Raw genomic sequence first — 24,885 nt, 5'->3', positions numbered from 1 at the left:
GCTCCACACTGTCAGCACAGAGCTGGGAGTCAGCACAACTCCCCAGTTGTGAGATCATGACCTGAGCCAAAACCTAGAATCGGACGCTTAACCAACTGAGCCACCCGGGCACCCCTGGATTCTTCACTTCTGGGACGGGGCCCAAGCTTTTGCCTTCCCTGATGCTGCGGATGCTGGGGTTTGAGACTACGCTGTATAACACACTGCCAACAGAATCTGAGAATGTGATTAACATCATAGAGCTAGACGTAAGGAGCTTTAATATCATCTGGCCAGCATTTCAGAACAGTGCTTATGATCTGTCCAAGCAATTGCTAATGATAAAAGGCCCATACGGGCCACCAAAATGTTTCAGAGACAAGCTAAAGTCTGTTGACATTTCTTTTTTTTTTTTCCTGGTTTGGAAATGTGATAGTTTCCATGGTTGGTGAAGCACCTAGAAGTAGCACTTTCCAGATGGAGACAAAATGTAGCGTTCCTTGTCTAGTTCAGAACTACAGCTACTTAGAGAGCAGGCAGGCAGACAGAGGACTGGGAACGGCCGTGTCTCCTTTTGTTCCTTGGCCACAGCTGCAAGTGCACACTCATGCTGACTTTGTCCCCGTATGTTAACTGGGCCACAACTTGATCAGACTGAAATCGGTACAGAAAGTAAAATCATCACAGATACCGAGAAAAATGGATTTCCTTGAATCTGCTCTAACTCCGCATTTTATTGAACATGTTTGATTTTTTTGTTTTGTTTTGTTTTCCTTTAGTGGGAGGGGAAGGAGGAAGGTTGGAAATCACTTAGCTCAGAATCTGCAGTGGAATTGCTACAGTAGACTCAAACATCATTTGAACATCCCTAGCTGTGGGATTTGGTGACCAGGCCCCTGAGGGAGGATGACACAGCACGGGGAATGGCACGGACAGCCTGCCTTGCTTTATAGAGAGCAGAGATACAAAGTCCTTGTCGAGGTCACCGGTGCTGAGAATACTCTTAATGTAAATGGACTTGGGTGACTTCCTTACGTGGAGGTAAGGCAGCCCTAGGGAACGAAGGGAGTGAAAATGGGAGAGCAGAGTGCAGCTGGACGTCCTTGCTAATTAGGCCTTACCTTTATATAGACAGCTTCTGTTTTTTCTTCAGAGCACTTTCATGTATATTAACTTATGCACGGAAGTCAAATTATGAAACAAGGTACAGGAGGGGCGCCTGGCCGGTTTGGTATATAGCATGTGGCTTTTGCTCTTAGGGTTGTGTGTTCGAGTCCCACGCTGAAGGTAGAAATCACATAAAAAAATAAAATCTCTCTCTCTCTCTCTTTTTTTTCCCATGAGCAGGGGAGCAGCAGAGAGGGGGAGAGAGAATCCCAAGCAGGCTCTACGCTGTCAGTGCAATACCCCATGAGGGGCTTGAACTCATGAACTGTGAGATCATGGCCTGAGCTGAAATCAAGAGTGGGATGCTTAACCAACTGAGCCACCCAGGCGCCCCCTCCCCCCCAAATAAAACCTTTAGACAAGGTGCAGATAAGTGTAATGAATTAGCTCAGTTAATGAGTTGGTTGGACTAGTTAATAGATGCACATACAAGGCTACATGTAGACAGTTGCTTGGAATGCCAGGAAAAGAAAACATTTGGAAATAAGACTAGGAACCATGGAAATACCATCTAGGGAACACCACCTTTCATTCCAAAATGGTGGGAGAGAAGTTTACTCCTTGGTATTTTTACCTCTTCCGTATTCTTCATTTGTTGATTCAATACATTCAACATGTATCGAATGCTTCTTACCTGCCTGTCATTCTGCCCAGTGGGCCTTGGGAATGTAGAAATGAGACATGGTGTTTCTTCCTTTATTCAACAAATATTTATTAAGGTCCTACAGGTGCCAGAAACTGTTTTAGGTGCTAGGGATATAGCAATTAAAAGAAAAAAAAAAAAAAAAAGCAATGTACAAATGTGCAAATCATTTTGCAGTAAGTGTCTTCAAACTAACAAGGTAAAGGCAACCCAAGTGCAACAATAAAAATGTGCTGGCTAGAGGGATGGGCACATGGCTAGTGTGATAGAGCAACTGTAGTACAATGTTCGTGGTGGAGTCTAGATGGTGGTTCTGTCAGTGTTTAAAACATTTAATTGATTTATTTTTTATGTTTATTCATTTCTGAAAGACAGAGAGAGACAGAGCACAAGCAGGGGTGGGGTGGAGAGAGAGGGGGACACAGAATCTGAAACAGGCTCCAGGCTCTGAGCCGTCAGCACAGAGCCCGACGCGGGGCTCGAACTCACCAACCGCGAGGTCGTAACCTGAGCTGAAGTCGGACGCTCAACGGAGTGAGCCACCCAGGCGCCCCAGTGTTTAAAACATTTAAACTCTATGTGTCGAAATTTTTATAAGGAAATATCATGGGGAAAAAAGGCTATAGAAATAAGGAAAGTGGGCGGGGGCGGTGCCTGGGTGGCTCAGTCGGTTGAGCGTCTGCCTTTGTTTCAGGTCACGAGGTCACAGTTTGTGGGTTCGAGCCCCGCATGGGGCTCTGTGCTGTCAGTGCAGAGCCTGCTTCAGATCCTCTGTTCCCTTCTCTGTCTGCCCTCTGCCCCCCAAAAGTAACGGAAACAAACAATGAAATAAGGAAGGTGGGGATTTGGGAAAAATTCATAGAGGATGCAACATTCTTTCGCCCTCTTCTTTCCCTAGTTACCTAATATCCCCTTAGCTCTGGGTCCGTCAGGTTTTCCAAGTCCCATTGGGCTTCATCTTGGGCTATAAAGAACTCTGCAAAAGTCTTTGAAGACTGTGAGATCTCCTTAGTGGAGAAAAGCCTTTGGGGCCACGAGGACGACTCCCGAATCAGCTAAAACCCACCCACCCCACAGCCACGTGGTAAGGCAGGCTCCTTCCAGCCAACCTCTCCCAAAGGCCTGCCTCTACCTACCAGGTAGCCCACTCCCTCCGTGTTAGTCTCCTGTGGGAGCGTCTGCGGGAGTTTGGTTTTGGATGGTGACATGAATATTTCAAAAGCGAAAAAAGACCATTTGTGCTTTCTAATACGCTTAATTTTCTCTAGCAAATTTTCTCGAAGTAATTCCGGAGTTGAGGTACTTTACGAAGTTTGAAACGAATGCTATTGACTTAAGCTGTCTTTTGGACTGTGGGAGCCCATCAGCTCATCGGTAACAGGCTCACAGGGCAGAGGCTGGAAGCTACTGGTGGAGTCCTACCTCTCTCCCCCTGCACCCCAGCAAAAGTTCCCTTTCAGGCTTCAGCCTTGTAGGGCCCTCTCCCAACTCTTACATGGGGCCTAGACTGTGCCAGCTGCTATTCTAAGAACTTTAAATATAACAATTCACTGAGTACAACAATCCCAGGGTGGAGTTGTCATTATTATTCCCATGTAACAGATGAGAACACTGAGGCACAGGGAGATTATGTGACCTGCTCATGGAACTAGGTGTGAATGCAGAAATCTGCCTCCAGAGGTGGGGGCGGCTGTGAATCACCAGGAAATACTCCCTTTCTAATCAAGTGACTAATTGCCCACCTCTGAAAACCCAGCTCACTGAAAAGTATTAACCGGTCAAAATGACATTCATCACCATTCTAATGTTTTCATAAATCCTAACTCCGCAGGGACCTCAGTATTTGTGATTTCAGACTGGTTTGAAAGGGCCTTGCATTTTGGAGGGAGGGTGCCCTTCATTTAACCCCGTCCGATTACCCTTCTCTGGGGAGAAAGACTCTCGGGAGTCTCCTACTAAGGAGGATGGTGTTTCCAAGAGAGGAAATATTTAGAGCTAGCCGCTGACATATTTTGGCAAACGGGAGGGGGAAATTTTTTCATCTGGGGAAAACACAAGTTTTTAGCCTGAATAATGGGCAAACGACATTAACTCTTTGCTTCATCTTTTTTTTTTTTTAATTTTATTTTTAAAATTTACCTCCAAATTAGGATAGAGTGCAACAAGGATTTCAGGAGTGGAGTCCTTAATGCCCCTTCCCCAAGTAGCCCATCCCCCCTCCCACAACCCCTCCAGTAACCCTCCGTTTGTTCTCCATATTTAAGAGTCTCTTCGGTTTTGTCCCCACTCTTCGCTTCCTCTTAACCTCCCGTGCTCGTTGGGATTTTGCTTCCCAAGCCCGGGGCGTTGCCAGTCCCCCCATTACCCGATCTGCCCTTGTAGCTCTTCGCCCCCCTTCCAAATAGACGGAGCACACCCCGTGAAAGCGCCGGGCGCGTGTGCCCTGTCCCTCGGTCCGCCGGAGGTCGTCGGGGAAAGGGTTAACCGGGCAGCGGGGCGGGGGGAGGAGGGCCGGCCTCACACCTCTCCGGGAGACCTCGGGCGGCGGCGTCGGCGGCGGCGGCGGCGGCGGCGGCGGCGGCGGCGGCGGCGGCGGCGGGGCCCGGGAGGGGCGGGGGCTGGGGCTGGACGCCTCGCCGCCTCCGCCTCGGCGAATAGCAGCGCGCTGCCCGCCCGGATTGGAGCAGCAGCATCACGCTGACCTCCGCCTGGGCTGTAAACCGAGCCGGCCGCTGCGGGCAGAGGCAGGCTCTCGGCGCCTCCGGGAAAGGCAGCCCCACGGCCGAGCTCCGCGCGGCTCGCAGGGACCCGGGCAGCGCCCCAGCCGCGGCTGCGGGGAGCGGGGGAGCCCGACGCGGGCGCGGGCGGGGAGCGTGCGTCCGTCGGCAGCAGCGGGAGGAGGGGCGGCGCCAGCCATGGCCGGGGACAGCGAGCAGACCCTGCAGAACCACCAGCAGCCCAACGGCGGCGAGCCCTTCCTGATCGGCGTCAGCGGGGGCACGGCCAGCGGCAAGGTACGGGGGGTCGCGGCGCCGCGCTCCCGGGCCCGGGCCGGGCGGCGGCGCATGTGGCGCGGCCGCGGGCCGTGTCAGTTGCTGCAGCCACCGCGTGGCCCGCGCGCCTCCGCTCCTGGCCGCGCTCCAGCGCCCAGTGTCTCCCCCCACCCCCCCCCACCCCCGCCTCTGCGCGGACTGCGGGCGGGGATTCCGGTCATCGCGGTCCCCCGGGGTACGCCGGCCACGGGTCGCAGGGCTGGCGCGCGCCCGCTCGCTCTTTTTCTCCGCTGCGGTAACTCGTGGCCGGGCTCCTAGGGGGAACGGGCAGAGAAAGCGGATGCTTATTGTTTTGCGAGTCCGACGGTGGGGGCGGGGGGAGAGGGCTTCAAGCGGGGTCGCCGGGGAGCCCCCGACGCGCCCCCTCCCCCAAGCCCCGCCTGGGTGGGGGGTGGGGTGGGGGAACTCGCCCCGCGGCGCAGCGCGGGCCGCGGGGGCGGGGCGAGCCGGGAAGCCCGACCTGGAGGGCTGCGGGAACGCGCGAGGCGGCGTCCCGGGGAAGGGAGCTCGTGTCGGGCTGGGGACTGCGGGCGTTTCTTGGGGGGGGGGAAATCCTGAGCGCCAGCTAGGTGCGGTGACATGGACCAAATGACAATACGGGCTTCCTTATGGCTATGAGCAGAAACGTGGCCGGTTTCAATGAGAAAGTTGTTCTGGCTCCGTGCGTGCTCCTCGGTTGCAGGGGCTTTAGCGTCGTGGGTGCACGGAAAGGGGTCAGTCCTAGGGGCGTCCGACCCCCCTCAGGAGCCCGTCTTTGTTTTATCAGCCAAGCAAGAAAAAACGAGGGAAATGCTTTTTTAGCTTTACCCCGGGCCTTTCCTGCAGGTGGAGAAGGGTGGAGACCTCGCAGATGTTTCTTTCTTCGCTCCCCTTTACTGCATTTAAGATGTGGGTACTTGTTTCCTCGGCGTTTAGCAAGCTCCCCATTGCATTGGGAGCATGGGCTCCTCCTGGCGAGCCTGCGAGCCGTGGGCTGTGCGCGCCGCGTTTGGCGAGGTGGGATGCTGCCTCCCAGGGCCGGGGAGAGCGGAGGGGGGAGGCTGGTTGGCGCCATGAGGAGCGAGCCACGAGGCTCTCGCGCCCCAGCCGACTCCTCCCGAGCCCCTCCTCCATTTTGGCTCCACGTTTTCCCCTCCGGGTCCCCGCGGGGGCCCAGACCCGGCAGCTGGCGCTGGGAAACTTCTTTATTGATGGAGTTCATCTTGTCTCTCGCTCCCAGGGCGAGGAATCTGGCAGCTTTTAGGTCCCCAAAGTTGATGTGGCATTTGCCCCCCCCCCCGGCCGAATGCGTTTTCAGGCTGCTAAATGTTCTCTGCCAGCGCTGTTGCTGGTTCTTAGAAGCAAAGGTAGAGGCCAGCACTTTCAGGAAGGTTTCCCTGTTCTTTTAGGATTATTCTTGCCCCCCCTCTTTTGTGTAGCCTACGACTGTTGCATGGGGCCTTTTTGTTGTTGATGGCTGTATTCCCAGCGCTCCTTCCTATAGCACATGTCTGGCACGTAGCTCGCCCCAATCGTTAACCTGAGGTTCAGTCCTCCTGGGAGGAGGGAGACTTAAACTGGCAGATGAGTGTGGCATTTAGAAACCATGTCCTTGGTAATCATCTAAATGATATAGTCACTCCAAACATGGAAGCAGACCCTGTGCGGTGAAATAACTCCATTCTCCTTATTTTTGGGTTCATCGGTCATCATCTGGTCTCAACTGATACTCCGCGTAAGTCGTGTTACTTCTGTAATGTGTCCAATGGGAACGAGTAGTGAGCCCTGCTCCTGGGGTTCTCATGGAGGAGGAAGATTATAGTAACTCTGAAGAAGGAGTCTTTTCAAAACCAGGTTCTTGTATTTCCTCTGAAAGGACAGGTCTAGAGAGAACAAGAAGTCACACTGGAAGGGAAAAAAAAAGGAAACAGTGTAAAGCATATTGTACATTTTGGGCATTAATAAATACTGTGTCATTGTTTAAGAATATTATATCCTTGTTTTGTTATTTAAAGATTTTTTTTAACACCCATTTATTATTGAGAGACAAAAAGAGACAGAGCATGAGCAGGGAGGGGGCAGAGAGAGAGAGGGGGACACAGAATCCGAAGCAGGCTCCAGGCTCCGAGCTGTCAGCACAGAGCCCATGGGGCTCGAACTCACAAACCGCGAGATCGTGACCTGAGTCGAAGTCGGATGCTTAACTTAACCACTGAGCCACCCAGGCACCCCTGTTATTTTAAAAAGCCCAAGGGAGCACTGAACTTCTGTAATTCCACGTAGTAGTTCATTTGCTGTGATTATATCTTGATTCTCTTATTCCAGGCCTTAGTGCCTTTCCTGAAAGAAATTCAAAGTATTTTTTAGAGGCTGTGCAGCACCAACAGGCTGGACCTCCTTTGGAAGTCTGAAATCTGAAAATAGTTGTGCACGAGGATCTGGCAGCAAGATTGGTCCTCCGCTTCCTCGGGTATTTATTATGTGTCTGTTAAAAGGATTTGGGCAAGGCAAAGGGTCTCAGAACATCATCAAAACTGACAGTTTAGAGCCAGGAGGAACCTCAGAGTCCAGTCCCTGGAGTCCAACACTTAGTCTCATCACTTCTAGAATAGAAAAATGTATCCATGTGATGTACTTAGCGGTGGACCCAGTTCTCGACTGATGCTGGTTGATCCCCGCTGTTGCCTTGTTAAGGAAGAATTGACTGAGGACGAAGAGTAAGACTAAGGTTGGGGGGGGGGGGAGGGTGGAAAACACATGTTTACAGCCTTCGCCTTGGAAAAGGGCTGCGGGGAAATGGCCGTGAACTGGTTTCAGACGTACTTGACCCAAAGGGAAATGGAAATGCAGATTGCTCTGTACTCTTGGCCCAGCCCTGTAGATCTTGGTTGTTCCCCCCTCCTGCACTCCTCCTTTATAAGAAAAATCAACTCTCTGTTCAGCTTCTCTTGAGGGCTCAGATTTGTCTCTGTTGTGGCCGCCCTAAGTACAAAAATTGTATCTCAGACTAAGTTATTTTGGTTGTACAGGCAAAAAAAAAAAAAGTGATTGCAGCTCCATCTATCACATTTTTTAGTTTGTTTTATAAATGACGACGAGGAGCGCCTGGGTGGCTTGGTCGGTTGAGCATCCGACTTCGGCTCAGGTCATGATCTCACGGTCCATGAGTTCGAGCCCCACGTCAGGCTCTGTGCTGACAGCTCAGAGCCTGGAGCCTGCTTCGGATTCTGTGTCTCCCTCTCTCTGCCCCTCCCCCATTCATGCTCTGTCTCTCTCTGTCTCAAAAATAAATAAACGTTAAAAAAAAATTAAAAAAAAAATAAATGACGACGAATTAGAACTTGCGAGTAAGCTTTGCCAGGCTGACATGGTGAGTCATTGTTAAAGACGCATGGTAAAATTGTGGTGGGTTGAGGAGGTTATTCTGACCTATGTTAACCAGATTCTCCTGCTTTCCTCCGAAAGGACAGGTCTAGGTGAGCAAGAAGTCACACAGGAGGAGGGAAAAAAAAAAAAAAAGCCTCAACTTCTCTGCCCACGTATATGTCCCTGACCGTAGATGCCGTTCTGTCTTTTTTCGGTGGTTTCTTCCTTGGCCAATTAAAGTCGCTTCTCAATGGCCGCCATCAGAGTGGGCTTCTTTGCCTATAGCTCTGATTATGTCCCTCTCCTTTTTGGAAATTGTGGACCACTCTCCGTTGCCCAGACTACTGGTCAAATATTTCAGCCTAGTGCAGATCCCCTAATGTGGTCCCAGACTGTCTCTTTTTCCCCTCTTCTCCCCCACCCACGTGCACAGACAGATACACGTACGGAACCTCTTTCACTTAAACTTTTGCTTAGGATCTTCTCTGGAATGGCCTCCAGTCCTTTTAAGCCTTCAGTTCTGTAAATAACTTCCTCCAGGGGACTTTGTTATTCATTTCCTTAATCAGAATTGTTTTTTTTTTTGTCTCCCGTGCTTCCATAGTCTTACCGACATTTTGCCTTGGCGCCTGGCTGTTTGTTGACTGCTTGTTGACTGCCTCCCCCACTGCACTAGAAGTTCTGTGAGAGCGTCTCGAGTATTTGGGCCTTCACGTCCCCATCAGTGTTTGATACGGTGCTGCTGTTTGGTGTTAGGTGTTGATTGAGCTGCATTAGGCAGACCAAGACTTATAATTATCCTTTGTTATTTGATTCATAAGACTATTTGAATTAGGATTTGGAGCCACAGTTGAAACCACGTTTACCTCTGTGATGCATGTTGTAACGACCAAACTCTAAAAAAAGCCCCCTGAACCCTAATGCATTGGTATTGCTTAACCAGAGCCTAGCATTTGTTTAGTATGCACTAAATAAGTATTTGTTGAGTGAAGGTCATTTTGCAGAATACCGTATTAAGTGCTTCTTTTGTTGTTTGTTTGTTTTTGAGAGAGAGCACATTCACGTAAGTGGGGGAAGGGGCAGAGAGAGAGGGGGACAGCAGAGGGCCCGATGTGGGGCTCGAACTCGCGAACGGTGAGATCATGACCTGAGCCGAGGTCAGACACGCCATGGATTGAGCCACCTAGCCGCCCCTGAATTAAGTGCTTTTGAGGAGAAGTTGGGATGTGAGGATATGTGAGAGAAAGTCTATCAGTATTTTGCAGTTGAATGTTGCTTAAACCACTTTTACCATGAAGCCAGATTCTCTTTTTCTTGTTTTGTTTTTTTAGGATTTTATTCATTTCTTAAAGTAACGTCTACTCCGAACGTGGGGCTGAAACCTACAAGCCAAGGTCGAGTGCTGCACCGTTGGAGCCAGCCTGGTGCCCCGCCCCCGCCCAAGCCAGTTCATCTGTAAAGCATTTGATTCGCTCTCCCTTTGAAGTCAGGCAGGCGGCTGTCTTCCCTGTTGATGGGTAACAATGGAAGACATGAGGTTAGGAGAGTTTTTGACTTGACTGACGGTGGCTAGTAAGGGATACAGCTTGGATCGGAGTCCGGATTTTCCCTTTCCTAGATGCATGTCTGTTCTGAGCTATCTTCATAAGCAGCAAGGAGGTTGGTCTGACTGTGTATGAGTAACACAGACCAAGAGGGCAAACGGCAGTGCCCTCAGAGGTCTGGGCTGTCACCTCCCCTTAGCTCGACCATGACTCATCTGCTTTTGGAGCATCTGGAACGTGCCGTGGGCCTGCATCCCCTTGATTCCATCACCCTGTTCCTGGACCCTTCAGCGGCTGTGCCCCTCCCGCCGGGCCGCTCACTCCGCACCCTCCTTCCGTTAGGTTCTCCCAGAATTCCGGGGACTGGGTTGGTCCCACTGGCTTTCTCAGAGCTGGCAATGTGTGCGTTCTGCCGCCCCAAACTGCTGCCGTGGCCATCAACAAACGCCTGGCGCAATGTGGCTCTGCTGGCCTCCTGCCTCTCTCCTCTTTGCTCTCTCTGCTGCAGCCACACAGGCTGCACCCCACCCCTGGCTTTCCCTCTGCCCAAGAACGTTGTTGGTTGTGCCAGCGCCTAACACGGAGCCCGGTAGAGGAAAGGAGACCTAGCAGATCTTGAGGGCTCCTGTGTGTTCCTCTCGTGCCGCCTGCCCGTTGTCCCCAGCTGTGCCTGTGTGGTCAGCTGCCTTCCTTTTCCTTCCTTGCTTGAATGTCTTTGAAGTGTGGCTTCTGATGCACACTCTCTGTGGTCACCTGACTCCGGCTGGCTGGGTAGCCCTTGCTGAGATCTTTTGCCTGATGTCCTTGTTTCTTTGTTGGGTGTTGCTTTCACGAAGTTCTGTGCTGGGGACAGATTGTGTTGGGAAGTTTCCCTGTTGAGGACCTGGTCTTTGTTGCTGGTGGGGTCTGAGATGGTGCTCTTGGACTATTCAAGATCTCTGAGGTCTTTTAGGTGTGGGTCTCAGTGTTTTAAACCAGTGGAAAAGCTTGGAGGGGGTACCCTGTGTGTGTGTGTGTGTGTGTGTGTGTGTGTGCGTGTGTGTGTGTGCGCGTTCAGGTGTGTTTTCATGTCCATTAAACCACTATTTAAAAATTTATTTTATTCATTTATTTTTTATTTAATTTTTAGTTTTATTCTTTACTTTTTTTAACATTTTATTTATTTTCGAGACAGAGAGACAGAGTGCAAGCAGGGGAGGGGCAGAGAGAGAGGGAGACACAGAATCCGAAGCAGGCTCCAGGCTCTGAGTTGTCAGCACAGAGCCCAACATGGGGCTCAAACCCACAAACTGTGAGATCGTGACCTGAGCTGAAGTCAGATGCTTAACTGACCGGGCCACCCTGGCGCCCTATTTTTTTTTTTTTAATTTCAATTAATATCATCAAATCACTTTTATCAGTAAGCCAGCTTACTAAAGCATTTGACCATCTCTTTCTCATGATGTATCATGTATATGTATATATGAATTACATGAACATAATCTCTATAAAACACAAAAATAAGAGCTATCAAACAGAAAAATGGTATAAAGAGTTAAAATGATGGTTTCTTTATTTTTAAATTTTTTAAATGTTTATTTTTGGGGGAGAGAGAGAGAGAGAGAGAGAGAGACAGAGCATGAGCAGGGGAGGGGCAGAGGGAAAGGGAGACACAGAATCTGAGGCAGGCTCCAGGCTCTGAGCTGTCAGCACAGAGCCCAGCCCAGAGTGGGGCTCGAACCCACAAACTGCCAGATCATGACCTGAGCCGAAGTCGAGTGCTTAACCGACTGAGCCACCCAGGCGCCCCAAAATGATGGTTTCTTTAAAGGTATAAAACCTTTTGATTTTACTAAGATATTTTTTATTTGTGACTAAAGAGTGTTTTATTTTTAAAAATCTTGTTTCACACGTGGTGACTCATGGATGTTGGATGATCATGGTGATATTAGTCTTGGTGACTACAAGGCTGAATGAAGGCTTGGTTCTAAGTTTAGTCTTTTGAATGCTGATTAAAAGACCATCCTATTTGAAAAAGTTATCTCCTTCAAAGATCCAAGAACAAGAAAGTCCCCGTTTGCAGTGTTTACCAAATCACAACGGTCCCCTCCCCCAAAACCCAACGAGAAAATTTTCACCTTTGTGCATCAGCTGTTTTTGCAAACCAAGGTGCTTCATTAACTAGTTGAATTCAAACTCCGCTGAAAATCCTTATCTGGAGTATTTTACAAGTTCTTACAAGTTTCTGTTTACAGGTGCACACATAGTTTTTGGCAACAGTGTTGCTTAACAGTGGAAACATTTTCGAATCTCTTTACCAGATAATTGGATCGTTTACTTTTAATAGATGTATTTCTTTGCCTTCAATCCTACATAAAACAACAAGTCAAAGTTTATTTTTGAAAGAGCAGGATTTCTAAATGAACAAGTAACTGCAAAGATCACATGAAAATAAGAGAGGAGTGTCTAAAAGACCAGAGAAAAGGTGTAACAGCTGTCAGGTGTTGACAGAAAGTAACTAATCTGTGGGGCACTTGGGTGGCTCTGTGGTGATCCAGCCCTGTGTTGAGCTGCCAGCGAGGAGCCTGCTTGGGATTCATTCTCTCTCTGTCTCTCTCCCTCTCCCTTCCCCTCTGCCCATGTGCAGGCTCACTCTCTCCCTCTCTCCAAAAAAACAAAACCAAAACCAAAACCAAACCAAACTAATGGGTGTTCAGGTCACATGCATGCAAGAATTAAGCGAACATGAAAGTTCATACAGAGAAAGCCAAAGTAGTTACAATAAAGAAATTACCATCAATAGGCTACTTAACATAATAACCTGAAAAGTCTGAAGAATGCTAGAAAGCATTGAACCTTTGGGCCTCTCCTAAGCAGTAATTGGATTACATGGGGGGGGGGGGCGGGGGCATTGGTTCTAAAATGGACCACGCATGCTTTGAGAATTTTGAATGATGATGGGAGACAGTAAGGCAAAAAAAAAAAAAAAAAAAATCAGTTTGCTTTGTTACTTGGCTATTAAAAATGGTCTTTCCATAGTGTAAGAAAAAAAGTAGTTATTTCCGCATGGTTACAGCCTATGAAACTGCAGGAGAAGTGTTTAAAGTGTCTCTGAACCTCCCATACTTCCTGTAGTAACCTTGAGTACCCTATGGAGCAGGTGGCCTGCAGTTTTTTCCTGCCCCATGTGGTCCCCCACCTCATAGAAGGCTCTGCCACATGCCCTTTGCGTGACTTGTAGAAACGGTATCGTAGGACTTGTATAATACGCAGTAGAAGCATAAGAGTTTTATGTGTGCAGGCGAAGTAGGGTTGTGCTTCTTTAGTGCTTTAATCAGTGTGTGAGTATGCCATCTTGTCTGAAATTTTGGCCTTTCCCCACCTTAGCTGAAGGGCCATTCTGTCCTGTCTCAACACACACCCCCTGCCTGTCCTCTAGGAAGCCTCGGGTTCTCCAGGAATGCCTCCTTCCCCAACAGTGGAGGGTGAGCCCTTGTCTGCCTTGTGCGGGTTGGTGGGTCTCAGGCTATAGAGAGAGAGCTTGTAGGATGCAATGCTAAGAGCCCTGACTTGTGATTTGGACTCTGGTCTTCAAACATGTTTGCATCCTTAACTGCTATGAGAAGCTTTGGAGATTCTTTATCCCATTGCATCTATATATATATATATATATTTTTTTTTTTTTTTTAATTTTTTAACGTTTATTTATTTTTGAGACAGAGAGAGACAGAGCATGAACGGGGGAGGGGCAGAGAGAGAGGGAGACACAGAACCGGAAGCAGGCTCCAGGCTCTGAGCCATCAGCCCAGAGCCCGACGCGGGGCTCGAACTCACGGACCGTGAGAGCGTGACCTGAGCTGAAGTCGGATGTTTAACCGATGAAATCATATTTCAGTTCCACTTTTCCCACAAAATGTTAAGTTAATTTTGTCTATTTTTATTCTTGAAAATCTTTTATTGATCATTGTATTGTCTTTTTTAATGTTTATTTTTGAGAGAGAGTGCACGTGTGTGTGTATGCACATGTGGGGGAGGGGCAGAGACAGACGGAAACACAGAATCGGAAGCAGGCTCTAGGCTCTGAGCCATCGGCACAGAGCCTGATGCGGGACTTGAACTCACAAGTGGTGAGATCATGACCTGAGCCGAAGTCGGACACTCAACCGACTGAGCCACCCAGGCGCCCCGATTATTCTATCATCCTTATGCAACAAAATGTATGTGTACATTGGAAGGTTTTTTCTATTCTTAGAAGTCTCAGCATTAATTTCTTTCAGATTATGTTACTGTGGTTATTGTCCTAAGTTAATCAGAACAAGTAGATACCCACTTTGATACATACTTAAACGAAAAAGGTAGAATTTTGTTGGAAAGCAACTTGATGGTTATAGCCTGTATCGGGGTGGGTTATTACTCTTTAAGGCTACGATAAGATTTTTCTCTTGTATAGATAGAAACTTTGAGAAGTGCTGTTGACATAACTAGATGGGAACGGAAAGGCTTTTGTTCTATCAAGGTCGCTCAGTTTTTACATTCCAAAGTATGTGTCAGAATCCAATGTATTTAAAAAAATTTTTTTTTATGTTTATTCATTTTTGACAGAGAGAGAGAAAGAGAGAGAGGGAGAGAAAGGGAGACAGAGCATGAGTGGGGGAGGGGCAGAGAGAGAGGGAGACCCAGAATCTGAAACAGGCTCCAGGCTCTGAGCTGTCAGCACAGAGCCCGACGCGGGGCTCGAACTCACGGACGGTGAGATCATGACCTGAGCTGAAGTCGGACGCTCAGCCGACTGAGCCACCCAGGCACCCCAGAATCCAGTGTAGTTTTATGAGTCAACCAGCTTGCCACTCACCTCCTTTAATTTTGTCAAAGACAGAAAACTGGAGACCTTCAGACTTGTAAAAGGATTTGTTACCCAATCATCAGACCATTCATTTTTCGGTATCGGCACTCGTATTTCATGTTGCCTCTTTGTATGGCCACTGATTTAGGGATTGTGGGTTCCAGCCCAGCTTTGCCAGTTGCTTACTGGGTATCTGGATTTTCATCTACAGGAAAGGCTCTCCTTTCATTCCTTAACATTTTTCAATTCTGTAGCTAGCCTCGAGTGTTCTTGAATTGTTCTCTCACAACTGGTCACACTTACCAAGTACTTCTCCCACCCACACCTGCATAATGTGGTTGGCATTTGTGACCTTCTGGGGTGGGGGGGAGTCCTGAGAAACTGGTATTCCCTGCCACTTGCCAACATTCACTTCAACTGGGTATTAACTGGGTTTCCCGTAGATCCTGTGACCCTGTATCTTGCTCTCATAGATGTTGTTGCTTTTCCTAGCATCCCTCCCTCCCGGTACCTTCCTCTTCCTTACCTGGCTAACCCCTGCTCATCTTTCTGTAGGCGTCCTGTCATGGTCTTTCTTGGGAAGTCCTCTCAGGCATGATGGAGTGTCCCTCTTCTGTGTTGCTAAAGCATCAGTCATAGGATGTCCCCCATTCTGTGTTGCCCTTGCTCATGTAAGTCTGTCTTCCTCTCTCCACTGCTGTCTCAGGGACTGTTTTTCCTCACTGTTGCCTGAGGCTCACACATGGGCTAAAACTAAAACCAGTCTAGGTAGGTTCTCCGTACATATTTGTTGAATAGCCAAATATTAAGGGCCTCTTTTTCAAAATCCTTGACATTTTCACTTGGGATCTCAACAGGAATCTCAGTAGGGCCAACATTTAACTCCTGATCTTCCCTTCACATGTGTTCAGCCTGCAGCTCTTCTGCATCTCAGCTGATGACAGCCCTCATCCTTGTGGTTGCTCTGACCTAAACCATGGAGTCATTCTTGACCACCATCTAAACCGTGGAGTCATTCTTGACCACCATCTAAACCGTGGAGTCATTCTTGACCACCATCTTTCATTTGCACCCAGACCGTTAAGAAGTCTTGTTGGTTCTACCATTAAAGTCTGTCCTCAGTCTGCCCCTATTCACCTCCACCGCTTCCCTCCGGGTCCAAGCCACCAACATGTTGGGGTTGGGCCATGGCAGTAGTATCCTAGCTCCTCTCCCTGTCCTGCCTCTGGCCTTGTGCATTCCGTTCTCATGGCGGCCAGTGATCCCGTTCAAGTAGAAGGCTGGATAATAATTTCCCTGCTCTGCTTAGAACCCCGAGGTAGCTTCCCATTTTACTCGCAGTAGAAGCCACAGTCCTTGCAGAGACCCCAAGTCCCCAAGATGGGCTCTGTTCTTTCTGCCAGGGTAGCACTTCCCTCAGACATCAGCGTGGTTAGCTCTCTCACCTCCTCATGGTCCCGTTGTTTAAAACTGCACACTGTAGGCACTCAGTTACAGAAAAACCTTGGTTGGTGAGCATAATTCGTTCCAGAAACGTGCTTGTCATCCAAAGCACTCATATATCAAGGCGAATTTCAAGAACCATTGGCTCAGGGGTGATCATGTGATGTTCGGCATCACAAATGACAAGACATCGCTTGTTTATCAAGTTAAAATTTGGTAGCAATGATTGCTTGTCTTGCGGAACACTCCCAAGCAAGTTATAATCCAAGGTTTTACTGTACTTTTTGGATAAATGGTTGAAGAATTCATTACTTGTTTGCTAGGTTGCCTCGTCTAATACTAGTTTTCAGCATTTAAACCTGGTTGCTTTGGCTTTTGCTGGGAGATGTGGATAGTTATTCCTTGACTGTTCGCATTTGTCCTTCCTTGTGAGGTCCCTTTACCTGGTAGGATGATGACTGGTACCTTGTCTGTCACAGAGCTCAGCGTAGGGGTACATGCTAGATGGCTTAGGTGCCTGTTTACGGGTGCATTTTTATTTATTGTTTTAAACTTTATTTTGAGAGACAGAGAGTGGGGGAGAGGGACGGAGGGAGAGAGAGAATCCCAAGCTGGCTGCATGTTATCAGCGCAGAGCAGGACGTGGGGCTCGAACCCACAAACTGTGAGATCGTGACCTGAGCTGAAACCAAGAGTTGGACGCTAAATCGGCTGAGCCGCCCAGGGGCCTGATTTTGAATTTTTTTTTTTTGTTTGTTTAAAGTTTATTTATTCACTTTGAGATAGAGTGGGGGAGGTGCAGAGAGAGACTCTCAAGCTGGCTCTGCACCAGTGACGTGGAGCAGACCTGGGGCTCGAAGGGGCTCGAACTCCCGAACCGTGAGATCCTGACCTGAACCGAAGCCAATAGTCAAGACTCTTAAGCAACTGAGCCACCGAGGCGGCCTCAATGGTGCATTTTTTAAAAAAAATCAAATCAGCTGGAGGGTAACCTTCACATCTTGTCAGATTCTTATTAGGAATGACACCTTATTTTGTTTGAGTCGATGCTTGTGGATCTTAGGGGGAGACTGAGCCATCGTCTTCGGAGAAAAGCTGTCTTGGCTTTGGGCAGCCTGCGTTAGTCTGAATAACCGGCCTTTTGTAGCTTGGATTGGAGCCAGGAAAGTGCTGAGCAGAGCTTTGGGTGAGGGCATGGCAGCCTTTTGGCTTCTGAGTTTAGTGTGGCTTGTAGGGAACCTGATGCATCCTTGTCGAGACGTAGAGTTGACACGACACAGCCGCATTCCAAAGCTGTCGTCCCTTTGGGATTATGGATGTTCTTTCATCAACACAGATGCTATATAATTATATGTATTATAAACTTTAGTTTCTGCTGTACAACAGCAGTGTTAAGATCTGAGATGCTTATAGATACTTTTTTAATGTTTTAAGTTTACTTATTTCTTTGAGAGAGAGAACGACAGAACCAGTGGGGGAGGGGCAGAGAGAGAGAGAGAGAGAGAGAGAGAGAGAGGGTGGGACAAGGATCCAAAGCGGGCTCTGTGCTGACAGCAGGGAGCCCGACGTGGGGCTCGAACTTAAGAGCTGTGAGATCGTGACCTGAGCTAAAGTCAGATGCTTAACTGGCTGAGCCACCCAGGTGCCCCATGAGATGCCTGTATTTAAAACGTTTTCCTTTTTTGATAAAAGAACCACAAACCCTGTAGCCTGGGCTAGTTATGGTCTTTACTGCTGAGGCAAATTCATGATAGGATTGGTAATAAGTAGTTCTGAGCAGGAATAGAACTCAGAACCCAGGGCATATATCCAGAGGGCTAGGGGTGGCCCTGCCTCGTTTGTGTGGCTCGTGGGTTGGCATCTCTGACGACAGGTGCCTAGGAATCAGTGGACATTTATTGAAGCAGCTATGGAATGACTGTCCTTTGTCTTTGTGGGGGTTTCTGAGGTGTTTCTTTCTTTTTTTTTTCTTAAGGTTTATTTTTGAGAGAGAGAGAGAGAGAGAGCGAGCAAACAGGGGAGGGGCAGAGAGAGAGGGAACCACAGAATCCGAAGCAGGCTCCAGGCTCCGAGCTGTCAGCACACGGCCCAACGTGGAGCCCGAACTCATGAGCCTTGGTGATGACCTGAGCCGAAGTTGGAGGCTTAACTGACTGAGCCACCCAGGTGTCCCTAGGGCGTGTTTCTGTTGTGTGGCATATTGGTCGTCTGAGAAACTTTCTCCGTGAGTTGAATTTGGTGAGGAGATTGGCCAAGGGCCCTGCTGTTTAGGGTGAGGCATATCTCCTGAGGACCTGTTGATTTTTCTACTGAGGCAAAACATACTATTTTGACTAGTCAGTGGCTTTATTTTTCTCCGCTTCCTTGGTAGAGAGGGTAAATATTTGAAAACAGAATGAACAGAATAGTATTTGACACATAGTATTGAACACTGAGAGGCGGTGAATACTCTTGAATACTCTCAGTGAATACTCTCTTTAAGCAAGAGAGGCAGTGAATACTCTTCTGGAAGAAAAGGCAAGCAGGGGGTGCTCTCCTTGGCTGACTTTGAAGGACACAGAGCTGAGTGCACGCGGGATTGGCCCTTTGGTCTCTAGAAGCTATGATCAGGAGAGGTCATGCTTGAGGTGGAAAAGCTTGCATTTCTGGACATTTCTGGACGTGTCCTCTAAGAAGACCTAAAATCCCAGGCCTGCCCTGAGGCTCCTTTTACAGGTCTTAGTGGGGATTAAAGTCTTTATGGTTGATAGACTCGAGGCTTTATGAAGTCTCTTCTTCAAGCAAGGATTGGAGCGCAGCTCCCTGGTTTCTTCTGGAAAATGCTTTCCCGCTGCAAGGCCAGACAGCTTCGTGGGTTGCAACAGACACAGCCATGCTCTCGTTAACATCCCAGCTCGACTACTCCTCATCTGTGTCTTCTGAACCCGTTTGTACATCTGGGAAGAGCAGGTAATGTCTGCTTTGGAGGATTGCTGGTAGGATGTGAGGAGAAAATGCACGCAGGGGGGGTTATCCGTGGCGGCGTTTCTGCAGCGGCCGGAACCCGTGGCTCGTGTCCTGTGCTGCTGTCTGCCCACTTCAACCAGCCCAGCTTCCTGGACGTGTGAGCCCGATGTGTCCAGGTGTGGTGGCACGGATGGCGATGGGGCCAGTTTGATTTCCATTTACTGATGTGACGTGATTTGCTTCCCTGAGGATCAGGGCCCCCCAACGGGTCAGATGCTGGCCACTCCCTCCCTCAGGCCACCTTTCAGTCATCCTGTTCTCTCGTTGCCGCAGGCCTCAGTGGTCCTTTCCTGCCGTTGTCAAGTTGGACCTCTTCTTGAAAAGATTTGGGCGGACTTGTCTCACAATGGGTGGTTACAGGGGAAGAAAAAGCAGCTTACTGACATTCCTTCTAAAAACCCTTCTAGGGGCGCCTGGGTGGCGCAGTCGGTTAAGCGTCCGACTTCAGCCAGGTCACGATCTCGCGGTCTGTGAGTTCGAGCCCCTCGTCGGGCTCTGGGCTGATGGCTCGGAGCCTGGAGCCTGCTTCCGATTCTGTGTCTCCCTCTCTCTCTGCCCCTCCCCCATTCATGCTGTGTCTCTCTCTGTCTCAAAAATAAATAAACGTTAAAAAAAAAATTAAAAAAAAAAAAAGAAACCCTTCTAATTGGGACGCCTGGGTGGCCCCGTCGGTTAAGCGACCGACTCTTGGTTTCTGTTCGGGTCATGATCTCATGGTTTCTGAGTTTGAGCCCTGCGTCGGGTTCTGGAATTGACAGTGTGGAGCCTGCTTGGGATTCTCTCTCTCTCTCTGCCCCTCACCCACTCATGCTCTCTCTCTCTCTCAAAATAAATTAATAAACTTAAGAAAAAAAACCCTTCTATTTAAAAATAGAACCCGTGGGGGGCCTCTGGGTGGCTCAGTCGGTTAAGCGTCCGACTTCAGCTCAGGTCATGAGCTCACGGTTCGTGAGTTCGAGCCCCGCGTCGGGCTCTGTGCTGACAGCTCGGAGCCTGGAGCCTGCTTCGGACTCTGTGTCTCCCTCTCTCTCTGCCCCTCCCCTGCTCACGCTCCGCCTCCCTTTCAAAAGTAAACATTAAGAAAAAGTAACAACAACAAAAAAAGAAGAACCTGTGGGAAAGTGTACACGTTTTGTATGGCTCAGTGGACCCACCCGTGGAGATCCCCACCGAGTCAAGGGGCAGCGTGTGACCAGCGCATGGTCAGCCTCCCTACCTCTTCCGTCAGCGATTTGATGACTTTAGTAGAGACAAGGCATGTTGTATAGCTGGCGGGTTACCAAGACTCGTGTGGCTCTGGGAACTTGGTCTTGCGTAGAAGATACATCGTCAAAAGCATTTCAGCCCTCGTGTGTCTAGAAAAATCCTACCGCTCCTCAGATCCAGATCACAACTGTCTCCCAAAGCGTGTACCCTTGTCTAGCCCCGAGAGAGCAGGTCACGTCTTCCGTTCATTTCCTTCATCCAGCAAATGCTCGCTGGTTCCTTACAAAGTGCCAGGCACTCCGGCAGGTGCTGGGAACGTAGGAGTGCGTTAGAAAAAGCCCTTGACCTCACAGAGCTGACGCGTCTAGGTCTGACTCATGTCTGCTAGCCCAGTGCCTCGCATAGTCCGTTAATAAATGCCTGCCAGACCAAACGAAATTTCCTTTTCTTTCCTTTTTTTTTTAATATGAAATTTATTGTCAAATTGGTTTCCATAGAACACCCAGTGCTCATCCCAACAGGTGCCCTCCTCGATGCCCATCACCCACCCTCCTCTCCCTCCCACCCCCCATCAACCCTCAGTTTGTTCTCAGTTTTTAAAAAGAAAAAAATTTTTTTTAACGTTTATTTATTTTTGAGACCGAGAGACAAAGCATGAACGGGGGAGGGTCAGAGAGAGGGAGACACAGAATCTGAAACAGGCTCCAGGCTCTGAGCTGTCAGCACAGAGCTCGGCGCGGGGCTTGAACTCACGGGGCTCGAACTCACGAGAGATCATGACCTGAGCTGAAGTCGGCCACTTAACTGACTGAGCCACCCAGGCGCCCCATTTTGTTCTCAGTTTTTAAGAGTCTCTTATGGTTTGGCTCTCTCCCTCTCTCTTTATTTTTTTCCTTCCCCCTCCCCCACGGTCCTGTTAAGTTTCTCAGGATCCACATAGGAGTGAAAACGTATGGTATCTGTCTTTCTCTGTATGACTTATTTCACTTAGCATAACCCTCTCCAGTTCCATCTACGTTGCTACAAAGGGCCATATTTCATTCTTTCTCATTGCCAAGTAGTATTCCATTGTGTATATAAACCACAATTTCTTTTCCATTCATCAGTTGATGGACATTTAGGCTCTTTCCATAATTTGGCTACTGTTGAAAGTGCTGCTATAAACATTGGGGTACAAGTGCCCCTCTGCACCAGCACTCCTGCATCCCTTGGGTAAATTCCTAGCAGTGCTATTGCTGGATATAGGGTAGATCTCTTTTTAATTTTTTGAGGAACCTCCACACTGTTTTCCAGAGCGGCTGCACCAGTTTGCATTCCCATCCTTTACTTTCTTGTAGCATTCACGCTCCTCTATCGTGGTCGGCTGGCGGATCTGCGATTTCTGGATTCCAGGACCCTGGAACGCAGGCCGTCCACCTTTGCATCCTTAGCCTTGTGCAGAGAAAGGACCTCATGCTGATTATTGAAGGCGTGACAAGTGGCATGTAAGTGGGGGGGTCGGTAAATGCTGTCAGAGGTCAAAAGGAGTTGGAACGTGTTAACGGGCTAGGGTTAAGCTCTTGCCAAAGTCACCCGTAGTCCCCAAGTCCTCTTAAAGCTACTGATCCTTTATCTTGCTTTTCTGTAACATTTGACAAGGACCATGTCTTCCAGGGAACCTCGTTTCACTGCCCTTGGCTGGCTTCCCACCTCTCTCGCTATTCTTTCTCAGCCAACTGCCTGGGTTCCTTTCTACCCGTGAATGCGTCCTGCCTCAGGACCCCCTGCTTGGACCCGTGGTCCTCGCCCTCTCTGTCTCTGTATCCTCTGTTTGGCAGTGACTCCCAGGTTATTTCCTGTCCCGAGTCCTTTCCTGGGCTCCTTCCCCATTCATTCAGCGGTAAGAGGCGACCTCACCTGGTGCCATCCACAGACCTGCACTTCTGTGTTTTCTGTGCACACGAAGGCACGGGACAGAAACCCCGCGTCAGCTCTGCCACGGTCCAGGTAGCGCTCCTGTGTCCTCATTCATCCAGCCGGGCCCCCGGAGGGTCCGATCAGTTCTACTTTGTCCTGAAATTACCTTCTCCTCCCTGCATCCATCATTTCTTGCCTGGATCACTCTCCAGTGGCCGGTTTCCCAGCTGCCAATCTGGACCTTTTCCAAAACATTCTCCACATTGCTGTTGGAGCAATCTTTTGGGGGGAAAAATGCGGCTGTGATCAAGTCTGTCGCTCCCCTAACGTTCTTTGGTGGTTCTCCTTTCACCTTCAGGCTTGTCGTCAGCACTGCCTCCCCCCGGAGCCGGCCAGCGTAGTCTCTCCAGCCTTCCTTCCTGCCACCCTCCATATGCCATCCTGTCCCTTCCCAAACTCATTGTCCGCTCCTTCCTGTTCCCGGATCTCAGAGCGCTCACTTCCATTCCTCTGGACGTGTTGCTGCTTCTGCTCCCCATGTTGTCACCTCCTCTTTTGTCTGGTCACTTCAAAGCCCGAGGAAGTGTCTGTCAGTCCCCTGCAGTCTGAACTGAGGCTTCTGTCCTATGTTTTCCTCCCTCTAGCACCCCGTGTTGCTGTGCACTGCCTGTCTTTCCAGTAGATTGTGGGTTTAAAAGCAGCGACTTCTCTCTGTACCCAGGGTGCTTAGAATATCACAGGTGCCGGGGCACCGGGGTGGCTCAGCCCGTTGAGCGTCCAGCTCTTGACTTCGGCTCAGGTCATGATCTCATGGTTCGTGAGCTCAAGCCCCAAATCAGGCTCTGTGCCGACAGTGCAGAGCCTGCTTGGGATTCATTCTCTCTCTCTCTCTCTCTCTCTCTCTCTCTCTCTCTCTCTCTCTTTCTCTCCCCCCACCCCCCCCCCGGCCCTTCTCCCACTCATGCTCTTTCCCTCTCAAAATAAAAATACTTTAAAAAAAAAAAGAAGAAAATCATAGGTGCTCAAAGATGCTGGAGGGAGTGTAAAGGAGGTATTTTTCTTGCCACGAGTGTGGGATTGGGTTACATATGGGGTTCATCTGGCTTATTTATTTATTAACATTTATTTATTTTTGAGAGACTGAGGCACAGCGTGAGCACGGGAGGGGCAGAGAGAGAGGGAGACACAGAACCGGAAGCAGCCTCCAGGCTCTGAGCCGTCAGCACAGAGCCTGACGCAGGGCTCGAACCCACAAACCGCGAGATGATGACCTGAGCTGAAGTCAGATGCTTAACCGACTGAGCCACCCGGGCGCCCTGTCATCTGGCTTCTTTGGTTTCTTTCATGTGAATTCGAGATCTGAAAAGTTAAGCTCACATGTATAGTTCCGGGCTGATAATGCTCCCCATCTTCATGGTGGTTGCTCTGCACAGAGCTGAACGTTAGGCTAGTGTTGGTGAGAAGTGTTCGTGCAGGAGGCACACTTGTTTACATTGGGAACGGTTTGCCCTCTGTCCTTCCTGCCCTGTGAGTTGGGCCCGGGGAGTGTGTAGGTGTGTGGATGGTGAAGGGGGTAGGCATGGCCGTAGGGATGGTAGACGGTCACTGTTGCTTTGGAACACAGGACTAGTGCAGAAAACTTTGACCTTGTGAGATTAAAAACTGTTAGGTCGTGTGGATGGTTCTTGTAAATTAAGTGTGGAAAAGCCAGCTTTAAATGGACCTTGCATTTGTATCAACAACCGCATTACTATTGAGCTCTTGGCAAATGTTTGAATTGAGGTGTTTTCAGGGGTGGCACAGATTTTTAATGTATTAAAAATAACTTTTATCATGCTTTACCATGGTTTCCCCCTTAATCCAGACGGATACATGCTCTTGCAAAACACTGACATAATACTGGTGGAGCCCCTCTGCATTCCACTGCCTTATTTTATTTTCTTGTTATCATTTAATGCCATCATTATATGTATGTGTGTGTGTTTTAATGTTTATTTTTGAGAGAGTGAGACAGAGTATGGGCAGGGGAGGGGCAGAGAGAGAGGGAGACACAGAATCCGAAGCAGGCTCCAGGCTGAGAGCTGTCAGCACAGAGCCCGACGTGGGGCTTCAACCCATGAACCATGAGATCATAACCTGAGTAGAAATCGGATGCTTAACCGACTGAGCCACCCAGGCGCCCCTATATGTGTGTCTATTATCCATTTCCTTTCAAAATCTGTCTACTACCAGTAGCTCATTTCCTGAGCTACTGTGCTAGGTGCCATGCTAAGCTCCTTTAATTTCTCAAGAGCCCCAACGTGTAAATTACTAGGATCATCCCCAGTGTCCAGATGAGGAAATCGCAGCCTAGAGAAGCGAAGGAACTGTCCCAGATGCCGACAGTACTAAGCCGTGGGGCTGGAATTTAGACTCCAGCCACGTCGCTGGAGTCCGCCCTGCTCTACTGAGCGTGTGCATAAACTTGTGTCACTGATCCTTGCTACAACCTGCTTGTTTTCCCCAACCAAAAGCTCTTTCTTTTCAGTTACAGACATGCACTGATACCTAGATGTAGTGCCTCTTACATAAATGTTGCTCCTTTGGGAAACATATTTTTCCTTTCTCCACGACTCCCTGGGGGCCATGTCCCTTGAGGTAGGACCTTACCTATTTTTTGTCTTAGCAGGGGAGGGGCAGAAGGAGAGAGAGAATCTTAAGCAGGCTTCATGCTCAGCGCCAAGCTCATTGTGGAGCCCAACATGGGGCTTGATCCCACACGGCCAGGATCCTGACCAGAGC

The 24,885-nt window shown here is 49.2% G+C and overlaps 1 protein-coding gene across 2 annotated transcripts in view; it reads left to right on the top strand.

The window, feature by feature from the left end:
- The first annotated feature begins 4,399 nt into the window (after nucleotides 1-4,399).
- The window catches only part of UCK2 (uridine-cytidine kinase 2), a 77,782-nt gene continuing 57,296 nt past the window's right edge, over nucleotides 4,400-24,885 (top strand). Inside the window, exon 1 of one of the 2 annotated variants that reach the window (XM_042975968.1) lies at nucleotides 4,400-4,803. In XM_042975968.1, coding sequence (XP_042831902.1) covers nucleotides 4,705-4,803 — 99 coding nt within the window. In that variant the 5' untranslated portion in view covers nucleotides 4,400-4,704. Of the gene's footprint in view, nucleotides 4,804-9,385; nucleotides 9,725-24,885 lie in introns of those variants that run through there. The other variant, XM_042975969.1, reaches the window with a different exon arrangement.

Source organism: Panthera tigris, chromosome F3 (genome assembly GCF_018350195.1).
Source record: "Panthera tigris isolate Pti1 chromosome F3, P.tigris_Pti1_mat1.1, whole genome shotgun sequence".
NCBI classification, from domain to species: Eukaryota; Metazoa; Chordata; class Mammalia; order Carnivora; family Felidae; genus Panthera; species Panthera tigris.
This window is presented reverse-complemented; position numbering and strand designations above follow the sequence as displayed.